A 19,220-nucleotide genomic window follows, 5' to 3' on the forward strand; every position below is an offset into this window, starting at 1 on the left:
GAACGTTTCTTGGAACTCACTGGAATGTTCGCAATGGAAGCAGAATGGGCTAGGTATGTTCATTTACTGGTTGACGTCAAAATAATCTGACACTCATAAACCGATAATTAGATCTGCTCCACTATTCTGAATTGTTTCGCGAATGTAGTCAATGTCTAGAAAAACGGAATCAAATAATAAAAAAAATCACGATGGGTAGTAAAAAACGAAGGCATCTTAATCCTTTGGACTAGGTCAGGTGTTTTTATGGGTCTACGCTTTTCAGTATTATAGCAACAAAGTCCGCCCTCTAGGGATTTGGTCAGATCCTACCCAGTGCGCTAAAGCACACAGTGCATACAAAGCTGTTTCTTTTTTGTCACGGTGCGTATGTCAATATTCAAGGTTATGAATTCTTTTCGCATCAGTGGCGACGGCTAATCAGTATGCATCGCGCAGTCAATGGCAGCTGCAAGCCGTAATACCGAAACCGTGAGAGAAAACACAATTCCTACTCCCCTCCTTTGTACGCTGCACGACTGACTAATACAGGTTCCCTTGGAAGGTTATGATGCAAATAAAGGAGAATGTGCGAAAAATCGAAAAGTTGGTGTCAACGAGAAAAGATTAAATGTAGCGAGTTCTAATGCGAAAAGATCAGTACTTCTGGAAAGTAACTGCACGAGTTACGATAATTATAGCTGTTTAATTAATTGGTTTTAATATAAATGAACGAACAAAAGTACGTAATCAGTAATTTTGTATTCCAGCTCCATTCCATTGGAACAGACGTTTCATCCCCACTTGCCCTACTGTTCAGTTGCGGGAGACCGGTTCCAGAAACGCGTACAGGACAAATTTGAGTCGTGTTTCTGTGTGCTGAATGCGCCCACAGATAACCGTGCCGATATCCGTCCAATACAGACCTGACAAGTGCTCGACTTCACATGCTTGTAGACGTATATTAAACTATTGGAAGCAACGCCGTTTACCGTGAGTAAGCGACATTTGTCCTACCACAAAAACCGAAGAGACGCAGCATTCGCTCAACTCGGAAGAGCCCAAAACAAATACGAACGAATGCGTTCCTGTGTGCAGATTCTCAATCGAACCAGAGCGTCTACTGCTCCGTATGTCTTCAGCGCTCGACAAAAAGAAGAAAAGAAATGCGAGCAATAACACGGGACGCCTTCCCAGCCCATCTTTTAGAAGACCCCCCATCTCCCTTCCTTTTTTCTTATTGGTCAGCGGCCAAATCCCCAAGGAGGAGGGTCGACTTATATAGAGTATATGGAAGAGGCTACGAGGGTCCGCTTCCCGTGCGTGCGTTCCTCGGGCTACGTGCGCGCTGGCGGCCATGCCGGAGGACACCGCCATACACGCCGCCAGGGGTTGGTGGGAGCACACTGCGGGATGTCTCGAATTAATACGCTCAACCACTCTCCGAAAATAGTATCAGGCCGCTCCATGTTCAGCGTACCTGTGAAAAAAGAACAAGAAAGAAAAAAAAAAAACGCATCTCGTTTGTAAGGGACGTATTGCCGGCTGAACGTCGTCGGTTTCAAATTTGATACTGTGGGAATGCAAGACCATGGCCATAAATTAGGTTTCTTTAAGATACACGTTTTTTACAAATATCGTAGTAGAATCGAAAGTGCGGAAGTGAAAGAAGGTGGGCGCTGGTGACGCTGAGCGTGAAAACACATTTCAAAAGTACGCAGCAGCGCACTTGTCTGACACGTATTTCTGTCAATAAGATTTGATTACATGAAACTGAACCAGGCGCGAACCCTGCGACCTTGTGAATATTTTTTAGAAGGCTGAATGTGGTGATCCATCATAGTTTCTGCTTATCCGTTTGTCGGCCACAGCATTGACACAACACCCGGCTTGGACAAACCGAAACGTTAAATGGCGTGCATCCTCCGTAGGAAAAACACACAAGCGCTTCTTGCACTTCTTACGCGTGCAGACTTGGGTCGCCGTTGATAGCGATGTAAAACAAATCCTCCGTACGTGTGTTTCTTGTTGGGGCTCCCCTCGATGTGCGACCATAAACCATCGCCCGTTCCGTTATCGCCTCTGCAATCACGTGCACGTCGCAGCGGTATCCCGAACAGAAAGGCTCCTTGGCCAGCGTTGGCCGCATCTGTTATGTCGTGGTGCGCGTGTCTCACGAGTGTTGCGCCAACGGCCCCCTAGAGACCCATGGCCGGAGCCCGCGGCTCCCGCTATAGCTCCCGGCGTCACGCCTCTGGAACAGTGTCGTCTTGCTGTAGCCAGCGCCGTAATAACGGCGTTTGGGCTCTTCGACTGAGTATTTCAATTAATTATTCAGCCGGCAGGTGCGAACGCCGAAATCCAGCGGCCGCTTGCCCGGGATTGGTCCCGCGAGCTCACTTCGCAGTGGGCTTCAAGGGGGATTCCCGGCTCAGCGTTTGATGCGGTCAGAGCGCAAGTGGCACTAAAGATAAAGTTGACAGCTTTCAGAAGGGGATGAGGGGCTAAACGATTTGCTCAACTGGCTTGGGAGTAATCAATTTTGCTCAATGGCCTTTGTTTCATCTTGAATGCATTTGGGTGGCTACTGCAAATGATTGATTAGATATGCGCACTCTAACTTCCCTACTATTATTTTCGACAATGGTTTCTCTTTTCGGTCATTAAGGGGAGCATGCGGAAAGGTGTGTATGAGACCGATACGGTAATGTTCGTCACCGCTTCACAGTCAACTTGGCCAAGTCTCTCTTCCGAAAACAGCTTACATTAAATAAACGACTTTTAAAGATTCGCACTCCCTCCGCAGCTAAGGAAGCCCCAGCCATAGTAACCCCATGATGACGTCAGCCAGGCACACGGATGGAAGCGCAGCGCAGGCGATTGTCTCTCGAGGTCATCTGCTTCGTGTTCGCACCGCAACATACTAAGTCAAAAGTCCTCGGTAAATATGCCGACTTTCGCCTACCAGTCTGAGTTCTGACGCGACCATGAACACGGTGTTACGCTCCTGACTGTACGGACACGTCCGATGCTAACCAGAAACAATTAACATTCCACAAGCCGATGACAGACTCCCCGCGGCCAGCAGACGCCGCCCCTCCAGCCCACCGGTCAGTCGCCGAAGGCCCTCCAGCCGCTCCCTGATTGGATTTGTGCGCGCCAAAGGGCGCTCACTGATTGGCCTTGTTCGAGTGACGTTTTCTCCGATTTCCAGAGAGGGAATTCCGGAATACTCTCCAGATCCGTCGTCTGCTCTTGCCATGCGTTACGTCAAACTGCACAGGAACAACTCCACTAACTCGCGTCGGATTTTCGGCGTTATTGTCAGTGATGAACGCGGAGTTAAAGGGCACTATAGTTTCGGAATTGACTGCGACGGACGCGACAGCCCTTTTAACAAGTCTTTGACAATGTCTTTGCACATGTAAACGTGAAAACCGTGTGCATTTGCTTGATTCAGTTTCTTTGAATTGAACATTAGTTTTAAACAGCGTAAATTACATGTTATTCTTAGGCTATGGAGTAAGGGTAAGACGAGACGTTACACGCAGCATGGTCGATGAAAATAGCGCATGCGCCAGTAACCGTGACGTCATTGATGACGTTTTTGTGATGTCATGTAGCCCGATTGCGTACCGGCTGGAAGCTATAATGCGGCGTAATGTGGGGTAAAATACAGTCGAAACATTTGCTTCTCTACTTGTGCAGAGTCTATGCTGGCACCGCCTACAAGACGGGGGCAACTGCATTCAAGAAACTTGAGCTAACCTTGGTCTCGCTACAAGCACTATAAGTCTCAACTAACCATGAACTAACCATATCCCCAGTATCACAAAACGTTCTGTAAACGTCGAGGAAAGGTCTAGCCGCGACCACTTTTTTTTATCAAGGCGACGTCTTCAATCTGGTCTAGATAACGTCTTCTACACCGAGATAAGTTGACGCTTTCTCGACTCTTGAAGACGTGTTTGTGGTCGACTTGAAGCTGTCTACAATTTAAAAAAAAATCTTTGAATGTCAGAAAATTCACATTGGATATCTATCGAATAGTTTTACGAAGACCTGCTTCTTCTCTTTTTTTTTCTTTTTTTACCTCGGCCACCGTCACCACACGTTTCATTTTCTATTTGTCCTCTTTGTTTGTTTCTCGTATCGCCTATGACGGACAATGAGCGAAGCGTTTCAAAAAAAAACAAAATGAGAAAAGCAAGAAATCACGTGTGCGTTGTCGTGGAGTAGAAGAACTATACCCATGGAGGTGTATTGTCATCCATGGAGGTAGTCCATGCACTCCCTTGCAAAGGAAAAACAGATATTATACATTGCTTGTCTTAGGAGCTTCCGCAAACTGGGAGTCGTCCTCGTCTCTGAGTCAAAATGCAGGGTGAGGTGCCTAATGGTGCCTAAGCTCTATGCCAGAGGGCTCCGAGCTGGAGGAAGAAAGAAGATGGAAGAAAGAAACAACTGCCGAAGCTGTTGTCCGACCGTTCCGTTTTGACCAGTAGAAGACAGAGCGCTCTAGAGCAATAGGTGGCTGCCAGTCGGAGATGCCATAAGTTTAATTCAATTACGCACACAAACAAAACTGAAGTGAGGAATTGCTGGGAGCATTAACTCACCCTCAACACAACGTGTGTGTTTCTTACTGCTTTTGGTTTGAGACTTTCAGTAGGTCCATCAAAAGTAAACTTACGCAGTGCACACAATAGTCTTCCTTTAAGATACGTCTTGAACAGAGATGGCGAAGACGTATATTAAACGGAAAGTCAGTACCTCTTTCAAACGTAAACGGAGGTCGTTTACAGGAGGTCTTCCTTTAGGATAAGTCTTCAACAGAGATGGCGAATACGTATTATAAACGAAAAATCGGTACGTCTTATAAACGTACTATAAATTACGCTTTCCAGATGTCGCGTTGACGTCCTGATCTTCTATCCTAATTTGACCAAATAAAGTCGCTTTCGGGAGGTTTTGTGCTCCTAGGAAGTAGTTTTTGTTGCTCCCTGCTAAGCGTAACCGTGGCTAGAATATGCATTTCATTCGGTAAAATGATCGACTTGGATGAGACGATTCGATGTCTTGTTTTTGGCAGTGATATCATGCCTTTGATATCCGCCCTGCTTTAAAAGGGATTAGGTAAACCTGAACCTGATAACAGAATGCAGAATCAAGAACGTAGTACGTAAGGCTCTGATGCTCTGGTGCTGCGTGGGAAGACAGCGCTCTCACACTAGAGATGGGAGAAAAAACGCTCACAGAACGACAACACTGGGCAGCTAATCATGCGGCAAGTAACGTCTCCGAAGAGTAATAAGGGCCCCCATTGTCAGACTAGGAGTTCGAAGGTTCGCGAGCGGTCAGCTCGAAGGTGAAGACGACCCTCTAGAAGGCAATGACGATTATTCTTCCTCACAATACACATTATCCACAAGCTGTAGTTCAGCTGGTTCATCCAAATGCACCATAACCGAGAGGAGTTCTCGTGCAGGCGACACCTCTTTTACGTGCGTTTTATTTCTCTCCCGCAATCATATCCGTCCCATTTTATCGCATTGTATTGTCTTACTTAATTACGTATTACAAGATGGATAAGAATACGAGAAACCTGCCAACATGAGCTGGGGAGTAATGGCATATATCAATGCGACAGGAGTTTGAAGGCCTTAAAGAGCGTCCAGTCGCTTGTTTCTTCGCTGACACGAGAATCTGGTCCGTCCAGGCAATTAGATGGGCCTGTCTGCCCTCCCGCACGGCCTTAATCACACGTCAATTAGGCGAGGCCCCTGTCGCGGAAATGCCTCACAATCTCACCCTGGGGGCTACTCGGCCGCTGAAAGCTCGGCGCTCGGCCCGGGCTCTCTCTCTCTCTCGGTCTTCTTAGGCCTCATTTTATCTCGCTTGTCAAGTTCTGCCTGTATCGTTCTCGGGAATAGTAATAAAGATGAAAAGTTGATCAATTTAAAAAAAAGGTAAGATGGCTATTATATGGACTGAACTACAGGCAATGGCATCTCGTTATTACACCCAAAATGCTACAGACACGATTCAGATGTCGTCGTTTGGTGAACTCCGATTCAGGGTCGCCTCAATATAGCGATTTATGGTGCTTCTCTTTTTTCGTATGTTTTGCTATTCCCTCACCTTCGATCACTCTGGTTTGACGGGAGCTGCACCGTACAGATCACATTCCGAGTCGATGTCACAGCTTCGGCTGCAATCTCGGTTCCGGTCACTCTGTGTTATCCACGCAAAAAAGAAAAAAAAAGCACATTGAATGCTTGGTATGATATGTGCGGAATATGTATCGAACCTTGAGTCAAGACTACATAGAGAAGGAGAAAGTGGTATAGTTGCATTCTTTAATTAGTGCTGTTGACTTGTATTGCTCCTAAGAAAGGAACCTGGGACGTCCTTGTCGTTCAGCAATTTGTTGAGGCGAACTGGAATTTGCCGCAAAAGACACCGTCTTACACTGAGAACACACCACGCATCCCTTCGAAGCAAAAACAATCCTAGGAGGCGGGATCCTCTCCCTTGTCCGTGAGAACTTCCTGTCTGCGCCGTTATAAAGTACTGTTTCTTATGTCTCTCAAGAAAGCACGAGGAATTACTATTCTGCGCGCCAACGCTGTATTTGACAAGTGCTTGGTAGGGGCAAAATTTATCGCTAAAACGAGGCTTCCTTAAGTAAATCATGATTGCTCATCACCCGGCTTCCGAAAGCGGGAGCGAACTGTCATCGGAGGTCGGTTCATGGCGTTGGCCCTCCGGACGAACCGCCAGATGGCCCTTCCCAGTGTCGACGTTGGATCACACGTCTTTTGTTTCTTTAGCTGATCCTCTCGTGTGGCGGAAACGTTCCAACGACGGAGGCATTGACCGTACTTTACGAGTGCGACCATTTACGTCGAGCTTTCTTCGAACCCGTCAAAGCGTCTGTGAAACGGATAAACGTTTACCGCGAGTGTCTCCGTCGCTTAATTAGAGGAAATGGTATTATCAAGGTGGGACTTCTAATACGTATGAATTTCGCTATATGTTTGTTGGGATATTACGTTGATGCTATCAGTCCCCCAGCGGTCACATTCACTGTGTAGCGGTAAGTCATGCGGTACTACGCTGACTACTGAGCCAGCAGTCAGTCTCTGCGAAAAAACAGCGTGGGGTACACAGTGGGCCTGAGGCACGAGCACACAGCGAACTCATGGCGCACATATAATAATTTATGATGATTTATTGATGACCAATTTATTATTTCTTACTTCGATGTTACGGAAGACAAGTGCGAAACCTTCTATGCTTGTCAAACATACATGGATTATGCCAAGCTAATGGGAATTATGAATTGTGAGACCGCCATTTTTTACGAATTACAACGATGTGGTGGTGGTGCTACTACCGGGCTCTTAGCCCGTCTAATATGACGGAATGCAGCACGGGGCGTCCTGCGTCCTGGGTAGACTTCATAAGGAACTTTGACGACATTTGCCTCCGACGACTGAGGAAAACACCAAGAGAGCACAGGCGGTGCCGGGATTCGAACCCAGGTCACATCCCAGTCTCGGCTACCCAGTAATCATGGAGCCCTTCCGTTACCTTCCAACGCGGCGCTGGAATCTCGTGGCTGACGACGTTAGGGAACGAAACGCAACACTGCGGCGCATTTTTACTGAACTTATATACCCGTAGGAGCGTCATGTTGGGCCGACCGGCGAGCAAGAGGACACTGAAACTTAATGGACAGGGCATCGTTCAAGGTATCACCCGATAAGAGCAAAAAAATAAAAAATAGAATAAAAAATAAAAACGCTGCAGATTTCAGTGCGCGTTCGGCTCTTGCAAATAGGATATGCCAACTTCCGATCCCTGGGGAAGAGCCGAAAGAGTAAAAAAGATCGTGAACGAGAAGAAGAGGAGGGGGGAAAGCAAAACGGTGGAATAGCACGACGCTTGTTCCTTCTATGTTCTTCCCGTCTGCGTTGCTCCCCTGAGAGCACGGTTCCATTACAGTCTTTCTACTGTGAGCATGGTGATTAGGGCAGACCTAGGAAGGAGGACGCATCGGCGGACCCCTTTTGCCGGTGGCGGTGTTCTTGTTGTTGCTTGATTCGGAGTCAAGTCTTGCCAGTCCACGTTGTTTACCCCGAGAGGATATGATTCGTCATCATCGGGATTCTCTCTCACTCTCTCTGGGGATCGTTGTGTTCATGTCGCCTCCCGAATCAGTAAAAATACTTTACCGAATCGTCCGTCACCTCACCCTCAAAGTATTCTGTTCCCGTACATTTATTTTTGTTGTTCGGGAAAAGGGGCGTTTTTGCGCCCAAGCTAAACTAACAGTGGAGTGTAGCAACGTCACCCGCCAGTTTCAGTCTGTTACGTCGGGTGCGTATAAAATCGTCGCGCTCGTAAAATTTGGATATACAGGTACGTAATGTGGCCGGTACGACGTAAGAGACTTTATCGACACTGGGATATAGAAATGCCCGAGACAGTTCGTGTGGGTAATATTGGTGCAGAATTTAACGGATAATATAAGAAGCGACGTAATACATATCAGAGTGAAGCGATAGAAGCTATGATAATAATCATGCGTCACTATACGACTCTGTTTTATTTCTTTTCACTCGGATCATATCTTACTATATCAAATCTGATTTTTTTTTTTTTCTGGACCACATATTAGAACCAGAGGATACGCTCTGCCTGAAATCCTCCAAAGACCATGCGTGCAATTCTTCTTGCTCTTAGACCTGTTTCCTGCACCGCTCCTTAACATATGTAAACTAAAGCACGTATGTCCTTTAATGGCTTGGTCTTCTACTGGGCGAAAGATTCATGAGCTCCCCCGGTATCTGGGACCCGGTTTGACGAGAAACGTGACACCGACTTTCGTCCGCCTTCCCTCTTCACCTTTTTTTTTTTTTTTGCTCCCTCTTCGAAAGGACCATGTGCCAAGAAACGTCCGTGCACTGCTCCTGAGCGCAGCTTACCTACTGTAGCCTCGAGTGCCGCAATACAGTTTTCGCTCTAGCTGTCAAAACGAAATGCAAGAACGTCGCACGTTTTCCCACATAAAATCGACACAAATTTAGGAAACAGAATTTGCGAAAGTGGGAGTGTATATTCTTCACTATGCCTTTAGTGTTATGCATGTATGTATTTGTCCCTTCTATGCTGTTCCAGCCTCAGAACATCAGTTCTTTCATGCCTTTATTGTTATGCCTGAAACACCTATTCAATGCTGCCTATATAAAGGATATGTAATAGCTCGCAAACGCCGCAAAAACGGAAGAGCAATCCTCCCCTCCTCAATTTCAAGATCTTGATACAGGTACAGCAGCGCCGAGAGCTTCTAAAATTCTCCCGATGTGTACTTTTGTCGTCGCAGGAATATGAGACGAACATGAATAACTTGGCATTAGGGCTAATGACTTCGCTTAATTATATTTCTCCAAAAATAAGGGGGGAGATTTCCTCGTAATCCCCGTTCCCATGGCTAACATAACAAAGACCGACGCACAAAAGGATCAGTAGTAGCATAATGCTTACCCGCTATCCTGATCCTTTCTCAACCCTTTTTGTCGAGCTTTTGGGCTTTGAACGTTGGATGTTCCGCACTTTCTTCGACACGCACGCGGTTTATGCGTGCTACCTGAAAGGATTTTTTGCAGTGGCTGGCGTTGTTTTTGGTAACTCTGCTTCCCTTGGGATAAGCTTCGCAACACACGTCGTTGGTTGGGTCGGTCGGCACTGCTCTTGCTATGGGATCTTGTCAAAGACAGCCGAGTATACAGTCAATAAATTACAGCATCCCGATTTCGTCGTCCTGAGCAAAACAGATTTAATGACTGGAAGACATCCTGTAAAAGTCAGAGGTTATGTACCAGTTTTAAAAAAGTATCGGGTAATATTCAGAGATTTTATAACACGATGAGGTGCATTTGTGTTTCATGATGCCCTCGTTCTACAGATGCGTCAAAATGATGACCAGATAATATCGACACCTCCAAAGGACTGTCTTCACTGACTTACACCATTGCTGTTTAAGTGACAGTTCGTTTGAGCGCTTCGAAATTATTGAAAGTCAAAGCTACGCTGCGGCACCCCACACGTGGGTATCCCGCACGGACCCTGGCAGCTCTTTTCGGTTACTTTGGTTGTCTGAACATCGGTTGACTACGTTACAATATCCTGGATGTAGTGCTTATAAGGTTGGATGTTGGACCACATTTCGAAATAGGACGAAAATTTTGTGCTTCCATCCATAATGCAAGTGAAAGAGCGGGAAGCAATATTCACCATCGCGTAAACCATGTTAGCAGAACATTTGAATGAAGTCTCCGGAAACGAGGTTAGAGCGCACGCGGACACTGTCAAAGCAGCGCAGTTTTCGACACAAAGAGACAACATATTTGCATTATTGTAGACTTTCTAGTGTTGCGTTACCATCTCGTTCAACGTGAGTATAATGCAGATTTTTTTTTTTTTTTTTCACATATAGTTTAAGTTCCTCTCTAATAAGAAAAGCCGCCATCCATATTCCCGTGTCAATATTTGTTCATTTAGCTGTACTCTTTCGAAGCCCTGGGATACGTTTCAATTTCAAGTTACACACAAGAAGCCTGACTGTCGGAAGCATCATAGCCAACGCACTTTGTCTTCTCCACATCGTGGGCATAAGAGGAGTCGTGAGGCAAATATCTCTCCCTCGACCCAATCCCTGCATCCAATCTACTCTTCACATGAAGCGGTGCCGTCGGCGAGCCAGAGAGAAAGAGCATTCAGTAGGGACACGTGATCCAACTGACCAATGCTTCCCCGTGACCCGCATGCCGGATGGCAGTGGCGATCAAAGATCGCTCGATGCCGCCCAGTGTCGTCGTCGTCGTCGTCGGCCATGGTGTTCGAGGAAAGCACGCACACAAAGTCTCTCTTCTTCTTCATGGAAAAAATTGTCTTTCTCGAAGATCGCCGTGCTATCTTTCTTAATCCGGTTACCGTGTGCCCTCTTCGTCTTCCTGTCGCATCGTTTCGGTCTACGCGGGATGGACTCGCTAAACGCTTCCGCCGCCTTTCTTTTCTTCACTTTAGAGTCTAACACACGAGAATTTTTTTTTTAAATTATGCGAAATGAGGAATGATAACGTAATGATATACACAGAGTTCGTTGTAAAGAAAGAGTTGCATGCATGCAACTTTTTGACATACTGGTGCTACATAAACTTAGCAGCGCGTTCTGCAATGTGGGTCTTACAATGGTCAAACACGTTGGTCGGTTGCTTTTATAATACAGGGTGTTCAAAATTAAGCTTTCACTAGCACTTTATAAATAGGCGAACAAAAGAAAACTGGTGCTATTTTTTCTGTTCCCTGAGTAAGAAACAGGTGCTATATAATTAGCAGTACCTGTTTCTTACACAAGTAGCGTAAAGTTATCATCCGGTTTCCTGTCATCGCTGTGTTTGCGTAGCGCTCGTGAAAGCTTAATTTTGAACACCCTGTATGTGTATACCAAGTACGGCTGAATCCTGAAGTGGCACGCACTTTTCAGACAATGACGAAAACGAAATTAGATTGTTGGTACATGTGTTTCTACAGTCGATGTTGCCTCATAGCATCAGTCTTTGCATGTACAGGTTACCTCTCGGTTATACACGTAGAAAGAGCTCTATAACTCAGGCGGTAGGAGCGTGTGAAGCTGTTTTTAGAGCTTTTTCTCTCACTTCGCACATCTGTAATAGATTAAAATAAAAATTCAATTCAATTCAACTCCCTGTGTGCCGTCTAGCCTACAACGAATTGCACTGTACTTTAATGAAATGAGAAATATCTTGTGAGGCAGTCGTTAACATTCAGAGATTACTACGTGTGCGTGAGTGGGTGGGTGGGTAAGAGAATGATTTTATGTATAGGGGTAGGAAGCTCCCGCCCGAAAGGGCCAACCTATCCTTTTGTTCTCGTAGATATTCCTCCGACCATCCTTACCTTTTTGCGTCCATATGTTGATTCCTCATGGCTGGATGGCCGTTGCCCACAAGATATTTGATAATTAGTGGCTTTACGTCGAGAGACAACTATGATAATGAGCGACGCCACAGTGGTCGGTCCGTGGATTACCTTAATTTTGGTCACCTGGTTATTCGTTAACGTGCATCGAACTCTCAGCACAGGGCACACGGGTGTTTAATGTTCTTCGCGGAAGACGGCGTATACGCAACTTGTACCGTGCAGGCAAGTTGCTGGCGTCCACGGCCGGGTTCGAACCCGCAACCTTAAGACGTTACCCACGAGGTCAGGGACCAGGAACACACTACGTGGCTATGGGTGTATAGGCTTATCTGTATCTACGCGCTTTTGACATGTCACCCCACTATCACTAAAATGCATTAACACTGTTCTAACCAGCGTGCAGGTACTTTTTGCGTAGGGCAACAATGTTTGTACGTGAAGGTGCTTTCAAAAAGTGCTTTCGCAAAATGCGAATTTGTTGCATTACGTATCGCTGCCACAATAACCAGGTAATTCTAACACAAAACATCACCATGTACGCCATGCATACGGGGCTGCCCATGCACATAGCGCCGTTCTGCAGTGGATTGACTGGGGGATTGGCGCTTTCACTCAAATCCCATCACCTAGGGGGTGGCTAGTTACTCCGGCGGCTTCCCTATAAGGCAATCTCTGAGACGGCGCTGTAACAATTTCCGTGTGAGACTCATGGGAGGCGACAAGATGGGAGGGAAGAAAGCTCTGGGTGCTTCGTGACACAGGTTGCAATCTCTGTCTGAAAAATAGACGATTCCATCGGCGTAACAGTAATTGAAAACTCCCAGTAGTATATCGGAACCTTGCTTCCTCTTGGAATGGCGTACAGAAGTTCCCTTGCTGCGCCACGCAGACACCCTCGCCAGCAGAGATTTAAGGGATCAACACCGAAAATAGTGAACCTGAGACCCGAATAGGGGGAACGGCTGGGGAGAAAAAGTGACAGGGAACGAAAAAAGATACGTGCTGCTGGTGGCAGAAAAAGAACGGGAAAAAAAAGCGGCTGCCATGCCAGACGAGATCAGAGTGCTCGGAGGAAAGGGCATGGCCCGAATATTCGTGACGGCTTTGTAATCGGAATAGGAAGAGCACTTCAGTCGCCTCATGTAGTCTCCTGTAGGGTGCGAGAGGTAACGGCAATGCGAATCGAGACATTTCGGTGGAATGTTATGCTGTATAAGTGGCTGCGTTCCACTTCCTGTTCCATTTCTGTACCACCTATGAAAGAGAGGGCTGAAAACTAAGGTCTCAAAGTCGTTTTTCGAGGACTATTGCATGGAAAACCTTGATTCTGCGCCATACTTATGAACCACTCACACTAACTGCACCACTAGAAATATGCAATTAAGGATATCCGCGTGTTTTCAGCATGCACAACGAAATTAACATCAAGGTTAATGAGGGTAATCAATGTCCATCTTCCTTCATTTAGTGTTTCTCTGTGACATTTTCTTCTCACGATTCTCTATTTGCTAATTTACTTAGGTAGGTACAAATAAAAAAGAAAAGAATAAAAAAACGCGTTTTGAATGTATATGAAAAGCATCTTGCAGAAAAGCGCTACAGCGATAAGCCTACCACCTTCCTGCAACATTTTCGTCCAAGAATGGCTGCCTCCGTCAAGAACGCGTTGACGGACGAATCATCCATATTCGTGTCTTGCAACTTTTCAACGCCAACGTCACCATAGAACCTCGGAAACATTTCGAGTATTTTCGTCGGTTTCTAGAAGAGCCGTATGTGTTCTCTACGGAGTGATCGATAGACTCCAAATCGAGGATCACTTTACCGAAGAAAAGGAAGATGTGGAGCGGGTGAATATTTGAATGGCTGATGATCGCCGCCGCTAACCACAAAGACAAATACCAAGTGAGTGTGGCCTTACATTTAAAGATATGTATGTATGGCGCGCTCCGCTGCCGACCCCAACGAGGTTATAACTGGGTTAGCTACGCGTTTTGACTATGTACACAGAGGGCTCTCCCCGCAATTTTCCTTTAATATCATTCCATCGCCTTGAGGCAGCGAAGGAGTAACCAACCTGGCGTAGGAATGTGTGGTAAACAGCATGCTCCCAACATCTGCGTGCCGAAATTTGATTTCATCCTTCTCACGACCGCTTCTGTTTGTTGTGCTATGGTAACTCGGTGGATGTGCAAGAAATAGAGGGAATATAGCAACAGATCGTACGCGTTGTTTGCATAGTGTGCGGAAACATCTAAATGTTGCAGCTACGAAACATTAGAAGAAAATATTATTCGTAAGATTTTCATTTTGAATGTTGCGAAGGATTATATGCCGAAGATTTCAGGAAACAGAAACACTCTGACGTCAGTCTATTTTTCCAGTGAACGCCGCTATATAAATATGAGGTTTAGATACGTATATGAACAGATATAGAAAGATGTAGAAAGAAAAAGGACTTTCATTTCAGCCGTTGATAACAACGAGAAATTACTTTAAAGCATTTAATTAAACGAAAACACGGCGGTGTCTGGGTATTTTACTACATCGTTTTGCAGAATGATCAAGGTCTACCTGAAGCACATGCGATGCGATGCGGTTAAGGAAATTATTGCAACAAAATTTTACCCTGAAGACGTCACTTGGCGCAGGGTTTGATGAGCTCGGTGAAAAGGGGGTAAATTAATTGTACTTTATCATGTTCAATTTAATTTATTCAATTCAATTTTGCTTAATCACAGTACTTCCAGTGTCGTTCAGCTGTCAGCTGCTGAACACATGTTTATACGCGACCTGTAACAGCTCACTCACTTTTACTTTCGGAACCGCAGGAAATTGTTTCGCTATGACACGTTATTTAGCAGAAAACAGTCGAAGGATTTTCCTCTCTCTGCCACGTAAATGAACAACGATTTGAACCGTGTCTACCGCGTCGACGACAAGGTACGACAACGGCAACATAGACTGGCCTGTAAATGGCTGGCGCCTTTAATTCCTCCCTGAAGTCGTAAAACAGATTCGGGGATTTACCTGAGGACTCCCCGAGGGACACACCGCGGTGTGTTCCACTTCTTCGTGGATCCCTTTCAGAAGGAATAGGAGAGAGTGAAAGAAGGAAGAGAAAAAGAGGCGCTCTCACACGGTCTTCTTCTTCTTCTTCGACCTGCATGGAAACGCGCGGCTGGGTTCGAAACCAAACTGACGCCCCTCTGTTTACAGAGAGCCCTCAAAGGGAGAAGCAAACAAATCTTCGGCTCACTTCCTTGGTTTCCATTACCCATTAATGAGGAGACTTTGGTGGCTCCCGTTCCAGCACTTTTGCACCTTACAGGAATTCTTGTAATATTTTGTCGCAACAAGAGGTCATCGGGGTTTTTCTTCTTTCTGCCTGATTCGTTACGGCTAGAGCACTAGGAAAACAAGTTATTACTTACGAGTTACTTATTTTTCTAGTGTTCTAGTTTTCCGGCGTGTTGAAGCTGACGTGGAACGAAATGAGGAATGTTTAGTGGAAAGCATTTAAGTTTTCTCAACGGCTCTGTACTTTGGAAACGATTTCATATGAAAGTTTGCGCATGATCGGGACGGTAAGTTGCAAGGTTTTTACCTTACCCAATTCCGAAATGTTACTACATTCAATGTTACAATGTTAACAACAATGCTAATGCATTCACTAGCAGCTACCTTAATATCCTTCTTGCTTCTATAAATAAAAAAAGCTTGTTGTATTATGCACTATACCGACGCCGCTATACCACCAGCTGCCATCATTGCAATTGCCATCCAAATATACAACCGTGCAGTACGCTTCCGTTCTGTTAATTATGTCTATCGAGATGGCGGCAACGGAGAATCCGTACGGGATGGATTGCAGAGTGCCGCGTTTTCCCTCTCGCTTACACTGTTGCCAACAGCTCGCGATCGTCCACCATAAAATGAATATGCAACCGGCAATGTCATACATAATTAACAAGCTCTCCTGGCCATTAGCTGCTGCGTTTGAGCAAGGACAGAGGGGGAGGCTTCTTCGAGAACTATGATGCGCACGCAAACCTTCATGAATGTTTAATGAATGTCGACGCGTCGGTCCAAGGAACTGCGTGGAGTGGAATTTTGGCGGTCGTTTTTAACTTGGTTCAATTGCTCGCTCCTTAGTTTCCCTGCCTGCCACCGATTTTTCCGATTGCGTGATCACATAGAACCTACTTATGCGGTGCAATATCTCCATCTTAAGTCGCCTGACTTTTGCTGAAAGAGAATCTAAAGAGGAGCGCACTGAACTTCAATGGCAAAGCGATTTGCGTTTGTACAGTGAAACAGGTAGGAAAGGGGCTATGTGCTTTCGTTTGCACCGTTCTTGTATAAAGTTGCTTCCAGTAGTTGGTTGACTGGTTTAAAGAAAGAAAACCGTGCAGGGTAGAGCGCTCTCAGAAAAAAAAAAGGAGTTAACTCGGGAGTAATTACAACTGATAGTTCCCTAGATTGCAATTACTCCTTCTTTTAGTCTCCCTCACTCTGAAATTTACTCCCCAGCACTGCAAATAGTCCGTAAACTTCGCACAAACTTCCGTTCATTTATTCCCGAAGGAACTAATATTAATTGACGTTTTCTTAGAGTGTAGTAGTAGTAGTAGCTAAGGTGTGCTAATCCATAGTAACTGTAGCAATTCGTAGAGGGAATCGTGCGAGGTTTAAGGTCAGGAAGGAGTAATTTTGAGTGACGCCACGGTGGTGGAGAGACGGGTCGATTCTGTTCATCTTAGGGTCAATTAACGTACGTCGAAATCTGTCAGTACACCGCACACACTGTTTGACCCCCTCCAATCACACTACCAAAGCTGTTCGCGTCTTCAACTGGCTTCGAACCTGCAACCTTGTTATCAATCGTCGGTCATGTTCATTTCTGGCTCATCGAGACTGACCGTTTGGGGATTAGGATCGGGAAGGATGCCTGTGCAACGAGTGTAAATGAACACCACATGTGTTGCAGATGCAGTAGTGCTGTCGGTAAGCTAAACTTAAAAACGCCGTGCCTTGTGTTGTCGTTTAAGTGTCGCCCTGCACTGGGGTTTTTATCGATTTTAACGTCACACCAAACAGCCCAGTTTTTAATCCTTTTCAAAAGGGAACTATCTACCTGTTAAGTAGAAGTCTACCTGCTTGGCTGATAGTATTCCTATGGATGTCCGACATGGAACCTTAAAAACAAAACGAAAATATGTTGCGAGTGGTCTTACCTGCTCGCGATCACAGTCTCTTATTCCACTGTTAATTCGCTGTTTTCTCTCTTTACAGATTTTTCCTTAAGTTCTTCCTCAAATGCAACCAAAACTGCCTCAAGAACGCTGGAAATCCACGGGACATGCGGCGGTTTCAGGTAGGTCAGCTTTCATATAGCGGACTCCGCTGGTCGTTTTCGTGCAGTGCAGCGTAGTGTAGTGTGCCGTTTGGGGGGGGGGGGGGGGGGGGTTAGAGTAGAAACAAACGAAGAGCGAACGGAAGTACCAATGAAACACGATGAACGTGACTAAGGGACCAGTGTAACGCTCCACACGCACAATCACGGTAGTGGAAGATTTCCTGCACTACAACAACCGGTGGAATTCGCCAGTAGTGAGTAGTAGAAAGTAGTTGTATCCAGTCTGACCGTCTTTCCTCGACAGAAGCTATGCGGTGCTACAGACAAACTCCTGCTCTTTCAATATTCGTGTATCTCCTCGCGTAGCAAGCAATGGAAGAAATACATAAGGCTAGGAACTACGTGTAACTACATGGTCCCGTCAATCTCAGGGAGTTGCATGTAGACATTGTTTTTCACATGGAACAGGTCATTTGTGTTAGGTAATGACGAATTTTATTGTGCGTATAAATGGTTTGGTGGCTCATGGATGCCTTACAGTTAACATTGGTGGTCTTATAGGAACAGCTAATTGCAAAGTAAAGTTCAATTAGGTAACACGGATCGAGTGGGAGTGTCACATTAAATGGCGTAGGTTACAACTTAGTGCGAGTAGCTTGTGTTGACGAGACGAGATTTCGTGCAAATCGTGTCTTCCCACGTATATTTGCAGTACTTTTTAAGGAGGAAAACAGCATCAGTAATTGAAAGCTCTCGTTGAGTATTCATACCCATATAGCATATAAACGTGATGCAGGATCAATAAGAGCGATTTAAGCCACCCTTTCTCGAGTTTTAGGGCATTAGTTAGCCCATTTCACAAAGCTCTCGTGCTTCCCGGTGCTTCAGAAGCAAACTAAAAGGTTACGCATTACATGAAAAGTGTAACTCAAATATACGGGCGTTGATGCAGAGTCACCGAACATCCCCTTTTCAGCGGGTCGCTATCTCAAAATCAGGCGTAGCTGCCGGGCCCTTCCGCCGACGATTCCCCAGTGGCTCGTAACCACTCAGGCGACCATCTCCCTCATTCGCTCCGGCGAATTGCATAAATAAACACGTTCACCTTTTGCAGGGGAAAAGGCGCTGTATCTTATATGGCTCCCTTCTTTTTGTTTCTTCTCGCTGAGAGGGCGGTCGTTAGGGAGACTCATCCTTGCGCCTTCATCTCTTCGCATCGATCTATATAAATGTATACGGCTACAAGTTCAGGTCGCGTATACTGTATATCAACATCGCGGCCCAGTAAAAAATGATGAGCAGAGAGGAGGGAATGGAATGAGATGGGCAAAATTGGCGCTCTAGAAACGACTGCAGTTTGAGAAGGGATTAAAAAAAACGAATCGGTTAAAGGAGAAGGTGTTATAGAAACGGCGCCGATTAAAAGTGCGATAAACATTGCCTTTAATCAACCTCAAGAGCAAAAAAGAAAACAGCTGTATATTCTTTAGCTGCAGCTTAAGTAAGGTTGCGCGGGGATTCTCGCGGCTCATAATACGCGTTTAAGAAACTGCTTCGAATAGCTTTCTTAGAGTCTAAGCGAATGTGTTGAACTGATCAAGGTAACATAACAGAACACTGTCGCCGACGCAATCGCGAGAGCAATTGCATTGCATCAGTTAGGCTTGGAGTAAATCGATGAGCTACTGCTCAAGAGTCGTCTAAGGAATCACGAACACACACGTATTGGCAACTCTCCATTTTATTTTTATTTACGCTCACTCACACCTTTATTAATCTTCTTCGTCCACATAGCGACAGAAATCACTTTTGGTGCCTTCGGTTTTATGACGCTGCCCTAGTTTGATGCGTGTAGAAATGTAGCGACAAT

At 45.6% G+C, this 19,220-nt stretch overlaps 2 protein-coding genes across 5 annotated transcripts in view; one reads left to right on the top strand and one right to left on the bottom strand.

Moving 5' to 3' along the window:
• LOC135377530 (ATP-dependent RNA helicase abstrakt-like) overlaps nt 1–19,220 on the bottom strand; it is a 289,645-nt gene that overhangs the window by 199,086 nt on the left and 71,339 nt on the right. The gene's annotated exons all lie outside the window — the stretch shown is intronic.
• LOC135377531 (transcription factor collier-like) overlaps nt 1–19,220 on the top strand; it is a 97,743-nt gene that overhangs the window by 64,178 nt on the left and 14,345 nt on the right. For all 3 annotated transcript variants that reach the window (XM_064610023.1, XM_064610022.1, XM_064610024.1), the window contains exon 8: nt 17,287–17,368. In XM_064610023.1, coding sequence (XP_064466093.1) covers nt 17,287–17,368 — 82 coding nt within the window. The remainder of the gene's footprint in view (nt 1–17,286; nt 17,369–19,220) is intronic.

Source organism: Ornithodoros turicata, chromosome 1, assembly GCF_037126465.1.
Source record: "Ornithodoros turicata isolate Travis chromosome 1, ASM3712646v1, whole genome shotgun sequence".
NCBI lineage: Eukaryota > Metazoa > Arthropoda > Arachnida > Ixodida > Argasidae > Ornithodoros > Ornithodoros turicata.